This window comes from Anarrhichthys ocellatus, unplaced genomic scaffold, assembly GCF_004355925.1.
Source record: "Anarrhichthys ocellatus isolate YVR2014 unplaced genomic scaffold, GSC_Weel_1.0 scaffold74, whole genome shotgun sequence".
Classification (NCBI taxonomy): Eukaryota; Metazoa; Chordata; class Actinopteri; order Perciformes; family Anarhichadidae; genus Anarrhichthys; species Anarrhichthys ocellatus.
In genome coordinates this window covers 476204-488814 of record NW_022280104.1, presented here as the reverse complement: position 1 = coordinate 488814, position 12611 = coordinate 476204, and the positions used below count along the sequence as shown (strand labels likewise).

General features: G+C 38.5%; 1 protein-coding gene across 1 annotated transcript in view; it reads right to left on the bottom strand.

Annotated features, from left to right (window-relative positions):
• Positions 1-11250, bottom strand: part of ddc (dopa decarboxylase) — a 32981-nt gene extending 21731 nt beyond the window's left edge. The window contains exons 1-9 of the mRNA XM_031873801.1: positions 11163-11250; positions 9250-9457; positions 8187-8300; positions 7982-8101; positions 5807-5941; positions 4898-5041; positions 4254-4320; positions 3721-3815; positions 2207-2274 (exon numbers count right to left, since the gene is read on the bottom strand). Of these exons, the coding sequence (XP_031729661.1) occupies positions 2207-2274; positions 3721-3815; positions 4254-4320; positions 4898-5041; positions 5807-5941; positions 7982-8101; positions 8187-8300; positions 9250-9450 (944 nt within the window). The 5' untranslated portion in view covers positions 9451-9457; positions 11163-11250. The remainder of the gene's footprint in view (positions 1-2206; positions 2275-3720; positions 3816-4253; positions 4321-4897; positions 5042-5806; positions 5942-7981; positions 8102-8186; positions 8301-9249; positions 9458-11162) is intronic.
• Positions 11251-12611: the final 1361 nt, after the last annotated feature.

Genomic DNA, 12611 nt, shown 5'->3' with positions numbered 1-12611 from the left:
GATATATAGATATATATATATCTATCTAGATATATATATAGATATATATATAGATATATATATCTAGATATATATATCTAGATATATATATATATCTAGATATATATATATAGATCTAGATATATATAGATATATATATATATATATATATATAAAGTGGGGAGGTGATGGAAAAATGGTTAAAGGACATTTTCCCTTCACCACATGTTGAGGTTTGAAACACTTCTGTTTCCTTTTGCGGCGCATGTCTTGTTTGCTGCAGACAAAAGGGGCATGTGGGAGGCGTAGCTCTATTTTAACTGTGCAAATAATGTAGTGTAGATTGATATCAGATTTAAATAGACTACTCATTGTTACTTCATGGGACCATGAAAGCCTCTGAGGCAAATTAGTAAATATTAAATTACAAAATATTATAAATATAAATTATTCAATACCATGCATAATTCAATAATATGTAATCTTCAAGCGTGGCCATATGGACTTTGTGAACAAAGTTGCTGGTTCCAATCAGAACATGAAGGAAAAATAAATCATTTCTTGACAGGTGCTGGTACTGTGCCCATGACCAATGAAAGGACCATATCAAGAGTGTAGCTAAGCAGACGCACGGCTCAATTTAGTTTTTGGCAAAATTGTATGGCGTGTCTTTCACGACAACTTCTTTTCCACTTGTTCTTGAATATGAATGAAGTGGGTTTAACAGGACATTGGTGTCGAGACGGGGATTAGGCAGTTGTGGGTTGTAGTCATTCAATCACACAATACAGCAACAGCCGTTGCAGACACACCTGCCAGAGATGTGAAATATATATTAAGTGCACCTTTCTAGCTACTGATACATTTAAGTTAAGCAGCAAAGAGTGGAGCTAAATTCAACTACTTTAGACAGTTGTAGTATACTGTGTTGTAAAACAACAGTTTATATTTCAAATGTCATGAGTTTTTAAAATCTTTATCTACAATTTGAATAAATTACTGCACAGCTGTCAAAAGTATAGTGCAAAACATATGAAGACCATCAAACTAGTTCAACTTCAAAGTTGTTGACTTATGTTATATGAGAACAGCATCCAGGATGTTTGTTCTGCTTGAGCTGGACTGCTTTTCTCCTCCATAACTGGACTTTCCTGCTAGGGGGCCCCAGGAGAAAGAAATAGCTTTGGGCCCCTACCTGTACTTAAGGTAATTTAATGACACATTAAATTATTGAGCAGAATGCAGCATGTAAATATTGACCCTTACAATTTAGCCTAATTATGGAGTTTTATTTAGTCTCCTTCCCGTCAAGCTGTCATGACATGGTTGGAACCAATGGTTTCTTTAGGGCTTCTTTAGGTTTTATAGTTTAATATGATACCAACACCTTCACACTTGCTCCAAAACGGAGCCTGCTACAGCCTCTAAAAGACAGTTAAGTTGTCCAAGGATGCCGGCGTCCGGAAGGAGTAGAAGAGGATAATAATTTAGGACCAACCTTGAGGCGTTATCATTTCATGGAATGATGTGCTTTAATGGTGTATTATACCACAAAATAATTGCATCTAATCAAATTACCACAAAACATCTGACATAAATTGAGTCCCTGAAGGTTTGCCAACCTGATTAGTCCCTGTCTGAGTGTGGAACACTACTGCCATGCAAATAAAGTCTATGTTACATATAACATATACCAACTTATCATAAGGGGTGTTACTGACTCAATCATCATTCCAGTATACATACCATGGACATAAACCTGCAGGTAAAAAAGGTTTAACCTCATCTGACCTGAAGATCTTTTACTGTTTCCTTTATCTGTGTCTTCCTTCAAAACAAAGTGTTGATCTGCCATCCCGTTGACATACTATTCACTTGTAGTACTATAGTACTATATACTACTTCAGTGTGTAAAAAGCTCCTTAAATCTTCTCTAAATCCTTTAATGACTCATGAAGAAAAAACAAACAGATGTCAAACATTTCTAGCTACCTGCACTACCAGTTTGACTGATAAACAGCTGAAAAAAGCAGCCGTGTTTTTTTGGACTTTTCGAATGTGATACATTTTCATGATTTAGACACACCTGATTTTTTTTGATATTTTACATGTCAACTCTGTCTATAGTGTCACATGTTTTGGCGCTTGACTGAGAGTTTGCCTATAGGGCACTGAATCTTAAACAACCACTTCTGTCTCGCACAGTACATTGACATGCATAACTTACCACATTGTAGAGCAGTCAAAGTTGATTAAAAGCCATTTGTGGGCATTGAAGTTGAAAGAGTCTGCAAACTTTAAAAGAAACAATAATTCATTATCTAGAATGAAAGGTATTATTATATAATGAAAATGAACACAAAACATCAGTGGCTTTCAGTGAAGTCTGCATATGCTGCCACATATTTTGAGCAAGATCAAAGAAGTTGCGCAGAGGATAATGAAATGGAATAATTGGTCACACGAGTTCTAATATTTTCTTATGTTACATCAGCACAACTTGAGAAATGTATTTTGGCCAAAACACACCCAATAATACATCTTAATTTACCATTACTGATGCAGAGACAACCTTTTCACCAACAGCATTATCTGGACTAAAGCAGGCATGATTTATTTGAAATGCAAAAGAGGGACATCCAGCCAACAGCTCACAGAGCACACGGAAAATAACCCTTTCCTGGCAGGGTTTATTCAAAGGGAGACAAACCTTTCCTAATCTGTTCTCATCCGTTTGTTGGCTATCTCGTGTAATATCCTTTTTTTCTACCTCCACAAATGCAATAACACAGCGTAGAGAGACAATGTGAGACAGACGCTGGCTGACAGTTGCCAAGCTGACTGATTTAAAGGGGGCTGGTTGCCTGCTCGCCCATCACCCATATCCTAGCAACCAACCCTTCAGCAGGGCTGCACCGTTGTCCTAAAAGACTGGGTTCTTTCTTTTGACCCGTTAATGCGCCAGAATTATACACTACATCTACGGTATATGGATTATACTAACTTTATCTGCATGTGGTTTAAATACTTGTGAATTTAGCAATCCACTCTCTACTTCCTTCAAGAATGACCCTGAATATCAAATTCACATTGCATTAAAAGATACTACAAATTGCAAAAATTGCAAGATTATGAGAGCAAAATGTGTCACCGTTCATATCCAATACCTGACTTTAGATGAAACAAAAGTTGGTCATTTTACAGTCAAATCTGTTTTCTCTGTCTCCCCACCAACATTGTGTGTCTAATAAACAGTGAGATATATATAAAGGTCCAACGCTGCCTCAGGAAATTACTCTGTTCTTATCTCTGCGTCTCTGCACAGCTCAGGGAGCAACAGCTGCCTCGGCAGCCTCAAAAGGCAGATTGATGCTCCTGCGCTAATGGAAATTGTTCGGCTATTACTCGCTCTTGCATGCTTTCTCCTTGACATTAACGTTATGCCATTTTCAAACTGAAATAAAGCAGCTGGATATACTCCGTATGCAGTTAGTGTTTCCTTTCATAGATGCTATGAGAGATATTTCACAACCAATTTAACAGAAATAGGTTGTCTTGTCAATCAGCAGCATCATGTATCCATGCAGGTGGAAGCACACTTTTTGACTGCGCTTAAACCATATTAAAACCGCCCTCCACATATCGGGATGATCAAGGTTAAAATCCAACTATGTCAAAACTCTGTTGTGTTATAGTGTTTATGCACTGTATGAACATGAAGGCTTGCATGTTTTTACACACCTCAATGCCATTCAGCAAAGGCCTAAATTCAGGACAGATGAATGCACTCCCTGCATATGCTGCATCAATGTGCATCCACATATTTTCCTCATTACCTGGAACAGACACAAGCAGAGAGGCTATTAACATCCATACAATAATTACTTCTGTCAATCTAACTATATTCATAGATTTCTACAAACACACATATTCTTAACGCGTCAAGCTATTAATTTAAGTTATCTACTTTTACCTTGGTCATATTGAGGATCATTAATTCTGAGGCAACTTAATAGGCTACTGAATATTTGGAAAGCTGACTAAATACATATTTTTTTTGTACGTTTGTTTCTCAATCACACACCCTCAAGCAGTATATTTGGTTGCAGGACATCCTTACATACACCCTGACACCCTCTTGATTTGGTTTTCCCTTCCAAGCATCCTGGCCTTTCTCAAATCAAAGCTAATACAGCCAATAGGGCTTGACATTCATTTTCCTGTTGTAAAACAAAACTAAAATCAAGCGTGTGCTGATGCTAAAGTTGACTTACATATGGGCCCCAGCTCGATAATGTGATCAAAAGCACAGGATGATGTGGTGCCAAGGGTCGCACAGAACTGAAAGACACCAACATACAAATCATTAACACCCTAATGTGAATTTGTATCCATGATATTTTCTATTTTCAATGTCACAAGAATGAAAGATTGGATCTTAACATGTTTGTCATTGCAGCTACTGTGATATATTGCTTTCGTACAAGCACAGACATGATGTGTTTATTGAAACGTATAGATCCTAATGTCACTTTCGATAAACACAAATAATTCCAATGTGCTGGACCATTGCAGCCTGCCGAATATTGTTCACTGATAGTGATCTGTGGGTCCAGCTGAGACAGGGATTATTGACCTTAACCAGATAGACATACATTAGGTTCAAAACAAACAATGGTATCCTTCAGCAGAAGCCTCGGGGTGTGCACAGCAGCATCACACGCATTGTATCATTGTATTAGAGTGAGCAGTTGTGTAAGTGGTTGTAATATTTCCATGTGTACCAAAAGAATCCAATGGGCGACGAATGTAACTCAATATGAAAATGAACGATAAGTAATGTTGGAGATGGAGTTGCTTTTTGTGTCTGTCTTTGTGATAGTTGGCTAGATGGATGCAGATTTTTGTCTTTTCTTACGTAGAAAGGGATGAGTCCAGCCGCTTTGTCCTCCTCCACCATCTTCTTGAGCATGCGCCCTCCGGCAGCATAGGCGTTATCTGTGGGAACCTTTCTCATCATTATTCCTCCAATCAGAGAAGCACGCTCCACTGAGGAATGAGCCTTTGGAAAGATATGAAACATTTGTAAAAAAATGCAACACAAGCAGGTTGTTTGATCACAGGGGTGAATCGCCTCCTGCTTTTGGTTAGAAGATAAACCTGAACAGTTTATTTCTTATTCATGGCTAATGAATGATCTTATATGGTGACATTTTTTCTGGAGATAAGCCTGCACCTTATCAACATCAGAGCTTCAATGATATATCCCTGATCATCTTCAATAGATTACTAAGCAGAATGAAATACACACATAAGACATGTGCACCCGGTGATTCGATTTGAATGGTGTTCTTCAGTAGAAACACAACAAACTGCTCTCCCTATAAAGGTCTGTGTGGCCCTCGGGCGACTTCCTAACCCAATCACAGAGTCAGCACGGTATTAAACCTGACCAGAGCTAGCTCCAGCCTGGCTGACTCTCTGTCCCACTAAATCACTGAAAAACTATGTTACTGTTACTGAAGTAACCTTTAATGATCTTAGTTCACATGGACAACTGAGAATATTTACAGAAGTCAACATATTTGCAGAGTCTGTAAAGTGAAACTTATATAAACCTGGCTGAGGTACCTTGGCAAAACAGTAAGGTTTAATGAAAACTTTGATAAATGCATTTGTAAACAAAATGATTTACAAATATCTGAGTAAGTGTTAAAAACCTCTGAGTAAAGTCAGAAACGTGGGTCAAATTACAGGAATCAGAGTAAGCTTAGGGTTTGCATTAACCATGACATAAGCGATATTGGACATATATTTTTGTGCTTACTTGATCAGAGGTGTACCCCACCAGTTTGGACATGATTTCAGCCTCTGATATTTCAGGGTTGGTGGCCTGAACCCATCTGACTGCTTTACAGCGGGCAGCGAGCAAGGACATCAGGGTTGCCTCACTGGCTGTGCTCTGTTGGAGAATTAGAGGGAACTTGTAAAGTACTGCATCTCCACTGTTGTGACTTTAAACCAAACTTAAATGTTACCTGTATTTACATAACCATACTTTTGGTCTAATTTGATACAACGTATGGGTTGTTGCATCTTATTATTGTGCCGTTACACTGGGAGCAGCGGAGCGGATCGAGACATATGGCTGAGAAGGAATGGAAGAAGAAAAGTATTGCAAAGTAACACAATTTATTGTGAAAGAACGCAAAAATAATTGCAAGAGAATGCTAAACATATTGCGAGGGAATGCAAAGAAAGTCCTAATAAAAAAAATTAAAAATCTTGCCTTGACCCTTATGGGGCTCAATATGATTGCCTGTTGTTGAGCACGATGTATAAATATGGGTGTGGTTTCCACTTTTTAAACATTCTGACAACACAAAGATCCAAGTAGGATTGAAACGTATTCATTAAAAGAACTTTGTGGCATGGAGTAATATGCAGGCGTCTTCTTTATTGACGCTGTTCTGATAGCCTTGCACCTATATGATGTGCGTATAATAAATCCTCTTCAATTTCTATTGATGCATATAATTACACCCAAACCTTTCGCAAACTCACAAAGCTGATATCCCTTCTGACGGGAAGTAGCGACACCTCCACATCCTGTGAAGCCTGACTTCTGAGGTATCTGGGGTATTACCACAAGAAAATCAATAAAATGTTCGAATCATTCAATCAGTACGCACAAATCACCAAAATCACCAGACAAGCAGGCTAATATGGATATGTAATAACAAATGCAGATGATTTTTAAGAGGTTAGGGACCCAGGGAATGGTTCCATCAATCAACCTATCCATCAAATTACTGTGATGAACATCGCTTTAGCTGCTCAAAAAACAAACTAAAATGGCAAACCTCAAGCTTCTAAACGTACGCAAGTGTACTTCCCGTCCTCCCCCTGCTTACTCACAGATTCTGAACCTGGTAGCCTTTATTTAAGTTCTGTTTCAAATGTAACTAAGCTGACTTTTTACCACAATAAGCCTTGGAAACCTGTTGCAAATGTTCCTATCTGAAAAGAAAAACTGTGCAATTGCACTTAAGAATAAGGGGTGATGAGCCACTGCTCAAGATGATGCATGCATTAAAACTACAAGTTTGTCTCTTTAACATTTTCATGCAGTAGCAACTGTAGAATGATTACACAATATCATATTCTTTTTTTCTGATGTTTTAGTTAACTCTGCAAGCTTTTGTCATTTCTAATTAATTGTAATAATAGGCAAACTGTCTTGTTTGCCTCCTAAGTCTTAATGACTCACACATGGCTATAAAGGGAAATCCAAGGTCACTAGAAGGGTCTTTTTGATATAAGGTTTATGATAATAGTCTTGCAACGTGCTGTCACAACACTCATTAGCCCTGCTGCAGCGAGAACAGCCCCATTCGTTGCCATAGTGAGCTGGTAGGCTGCACTTAAAAAGGAAGAGTGGCAAGACAAAACAAAAACACAATGAGCCAGATGATTGCGCACACACACACACACACACACAAACCCGCCCTCACACTCAGGTGGTCACAATAAAAGAGGCATGAAATGATCTGTCATCAGAGTGCACTCTCATGCTCCACCGTCCCATAAACACGCACACACCTATATATAGCTAGCCTCCTCTGCTGCTGCGTTTCAGTCAATGGAACACTAAACTAATGCTTGGCCCTTTGCCACACGAAACAATCCCAGCACCATCATCTCTGTCTGCCTGTGGATGACATATTGAAAAGGCAATTTCCTGCCAATTTTCAGCCGGTGTGAACCGGTGAGAGGAAAAGACGACAAATCAATAGTACACAAATTGCTGATGAATGTGTTTTCAGGGGGCACTCAGTTGTGAGTCATGGTTCCTGTAAGCTTATAAAATGTGAGCCTTTCACTTAACACATGTTAAAAAAAAACACAGAAGAGTATAAATGTTGGCAGGGTTGGTTTTACTAGTTTGACTGCCAGAGAACATTTGTGCAGGGTGGCATAAAATCACACAAAAGAAACGTACCTGGATGACACCTCCTCCGTGGCCATGAGTCCCGGCTATAAAATGCTCAGGCAGCTTCAGCATCTTCCCCAGCCAATCTAACATCACCGTCTCCAACTCTGTACAGGCTGGGCTGGCAGCCTGAAAACACATACACATATATAAATATGAACTACATGTAATAAATACAGTGTCAGATACAGAGACACGGCAAAGTGCTTGTTACCCAGGAGAATCCAATACATCCAATGGCTCCACATAGCATGTCGGCCAGCATGGCAGGGTAAGAGCTAGCAGCTGGAAAGTAGGCAAAGAAGTTTGGACTGTGCCAGTGGGTGACCTGGAAAAAAGATAAAACATGCAAATACTTAATTCATATGAGAACAAGACCAACCTTAGATCGTCATCGGGAGCAAGTGGTTGCCAAAATGATTGTCATATATTACAGTTTTTGTCACAGGGAACAACGCTCCTCACTCTCGGTAGAGGTGGCTTACCAGTGTCTCTCTCTCAAACACACACACACTGCGAGCCATGGCACTCGATTCCGCTTGTCTCCGTCCTTGTCTCAGACCGCAGTCCAAAACAATTGTGCTACTACAATGCATTAAGTTGTTAACTCACCAGTGAACCACCATGTTGCCAGAAACACTTGACCTCCTTTGTAATAGTTCCACTAATTGTTTTAAAGGACATGAGGTGAGTATATAAAATGTGTTATGCAGCATTGGGAAAAATATCCCTCAGATGAATACGTTTACAGGATGACTGTTCTAACAAAATAACTAGTAAAGCATACATTCGCATTAATAAAAAAAAATGTAAAATGAATTCAAAAACTTTAATTTTAACAATCTTAAATGTATTACTAATAGTCTGATGATTCTATTTCATTTCATCTAAGCTATGCTATGAAATACACAAAAATCAACTGCTGCTGGGTTAAAAAGCTGCTTGCATCATGGGATTTGAGAACATCTTTGCTATATTTGTGTTATAGCAAATTACTTAAGTGAGTTGAACATATGGACAGAACGCCCCAACACTGATGCCACTATTCTTTTTCTGATAAGAGAAGACACTGAAGCAGTTTGTTGGAGTCAGATTACTTGATTACACTTTTAAATTTATTGTGGCACATGATTCCACAAAAGGAAAGCTATCTTCTCAACACCAGTATCACTTTCCAAATTGAGTGGCTGACTAATCTGAATTACACTGCAGAAAAACACAAGAGAATCCGTGCAACTACAATGCCAATGTGTGCATCAACAAAAGTATAACCTCACCCCTGGCATTATGACCCTCTCCACATCTTTGATAATGTCATCATAATTTTCAGGCTCCAGTGGGGCCTCAGTGGGGATCAAGGAACGAAGGTACCCCGGTTCCACATCTGGGTAGACCGGACGCTGTTCGATGTTCTCCAGGTAGTCGGCCACATAGTCCACCATCTCCTTCCCTCTGCGCCGAAACTCTGCTGCATCCATGGTACCACTGGAATACAGCACAGAAGAAATCATTTCTCACGGGTTGGATGTGACTTTTCTTTAAGATTGTAATTCATTTTACCACATAGTCAAAAGAGTAACCTTTGATCTTACTGGTAGGAATGAGTTGAATAACTAACCACTTTTATGATGACCTCCTGCTTGTTTGATAACATATAAGCTCAGTCAGCTGAGGTGAGACGGATGCCATGGTTGGAGGTTTAAATGTAATGTGTACCAAATACACATTACACAGAGATTTTCTTGTTCTGTTTCAGCTGTATTTATTACTCTAACTTATCTTTATTATTATTCTTTTTTTTTTTTTAATTAAAAAAATAAAATAAACATCACAGAGATTTTCATGTAGTGCTAGTCATCGAACTAGGTTGTTTGGTGAGAGATATTGGCTGTAGAGATGTCTGCCTTCTCTTGAATGTATTGGTACTATATGGCATTCGGCTTGTGGTGCTCAAAGTGGCAAAAATACACACAAAAAACTCAACAGCGATGTCTCTTTTTAGAAATCATGATCCATAGACCCTGTTGTAAGCAGTTTCATGTCCCAAAACCAGGCAATTTACACACAATCTAGATGAGGATAAGGAAAAATATGTAGTTTTGATTTTGGGGTGAATTGTGCCTTCAATAAGAGCCAAAGGATCATGGGCAAGTTAATTGGGTTAATATCATTCCCAATTATTACTGATTTATAGGTAATAAGGGATAAGGACATACTGTTTTTGAAAGTTGCAATCAATTTCAATATCAATATCAATGTGTGTGAAAAACCACATATTTGTTGGAATCCCATGAAAACCATACACTATCAACAAGTTCAACGAAAGAACAAAAAGTCTACTAAAAACAGTTGAGAGGTTGCTGTTTCCAAAACAGTTTCATCTAGATATACTATTTAGTGTCTCGTATGATCTAATTCCACTCTTAGGACACATTTAAAATGGTTGGTTACATATTGATCAGTTAGTCACATTAATATGGCTTGCTAGAATTCTTTTTAGAAAATAATGATTATTATAATGTTTTCATTTACAGAAAAGCAGCACGGACACGCACAAAGCCTAAGCCATGCTCCTTGACACACTTTGTATAAGCTTGCACAATTTAGATGTATGTAAGAACCCTTGACCCTCTTAACAATACATTAAGCCAGTCTGATCATAGCTTAGTTTTCTTTCATTTTATGGACTGACACGAACAGAAAAGCTTGGCAGGAAAAAGCATTTCCACATCTAAAACAAATCTATTTGTATAGATTGTAATAAACTCATTCTCGCATAATACAATCTGCCAAAGGGCAGTTTAATAAACCTGATTAAAAGCCTCATCAAGGTGTCCTTGATCACATCGACCTACAACTTCATAAATAAGGTAAAGACTCAGTACCGTTTTTGAGCCTGTTTGTTATCTGCAAACCAGGAACATGCCATGCATTGAAGAATAAACCAGTTGTAGTCCTACAACAATCAATCATTAGCAAAAAGCTTTAAACATATCCCTTGACAATATACTGGCATAACACATGAGCATTGCCCCTTGTTCTGCGCCAGTGCCTTGCCATTCATTCAACAAGTGTTTAACCCTGCATGTCTCTTTCCCTTGTGGAGAAGCAGAGCCCTTATCCTTAGCCTTATCTCAAATAGGATTAGACATGTTTGCATGTATGTGCATGTGTGTGTGCGCATACTTACATTTAAAGTGAGAGCTTCGGATGGTGGATCTTTTCCGCTTGTTTAGCGTTAAATAAACGGACAGAGAGACAGGCACGTGGTGAGTGTGTTCGTGTGTGTAAGCTGGACAAGAGACATTTGCTCCTTTTATCTTGCCACTAACCACCCCCACCTCACAAACCCCCACTAGGCCAGCCAATGGGAACGAGGCTCTTGGCCAATACAAGAATTGATTGACAAGTAGTTACTGAAGCAGTGCGTCTACACACACACACACACACACACACACACACACACACACACACACACACATCACATAAAAGTGTGTTAATCTTACCCTTGCCGTATGTATACACAGGTCACAGATGGCATTAAAATAATTTGGCAACCCCAGGAAAACCCCATAAATAACAATCAAAGAGAACCATATTATTGGAGCAAAAAAGATGCCAGTATTAGTAAATATTGTATATACTGTATTTTGCTGGTTATACTAATTAGAAACACCAATATATACAGTATTTATGCATTGGCTTTATGAAGTCTGGCTAAATAACACCATAATTAAAATGTCTAATAGTGAAGCCAGATTATTCCAGTCTTTTTTGTAAATTTCAGCTTTCCAAATACAAAAATCAAGGACATTGTTACGACCCCTCCCTTCCGGATCTGTGTCCCATTTGCTGTCTCTCTCAGAATGTGTCTATCAGGATGTTGATCGTCAGCTAATGAACCACACCTGAGCCTGGTGTGGTTCTTTAAAACTCATAGGACCCTAGCCCTATTTTTAGGCCTCTGCTCGAAAATTGCATACCCATACTCAAGAGAGTCCCGAGCTCTAACTACAAGGTCTATTTTAATAATTTTGATGCCAGAATACTGGTATCACTTGTGAGATGTGTTGAATTGTGTAAATATTGTGTATATGTTACTGGTTAATAACTGATACACTTATGGCACAGCTCAAATTGAAACATTTCTAGATTCACCTGAAAAAAAGCACTTGTATTGAACATTTTTTTTTTTTTTAAATAATGCAGCTGCAAGCCTAAAACCACGCCACAGTCATAGAACACGTTTTACATGTCCCCACAACATATTTTACTTCGATTGAGTGAAGCAGGCCAGCATAAATGGTCATAAAAATCAAAATTTTGATTTTGGAACCAGCTGTTGCATTGCTGTATACTAATTTTATATACTATATAACTAAATATTAACTATATATTCACTTTTCTTATCACTAAGAGTGTTCAATAATCCTAATAAATCAGTTTGACACCATTTTGAATAATTTTGAGAAGTTATGATGCGTCATATCTGTCATTCATAACAATAAATGGCTCATAATGTGTGTCTATGTGACCCTGGTAAGGCCGATTTACTTGTGTGAGACATTTTTAGATGCGGGATAGTCCAACGGGAGGCATGCAGGGGTGTTTGATCGTATCCGGGTCTGTTTACTGACTA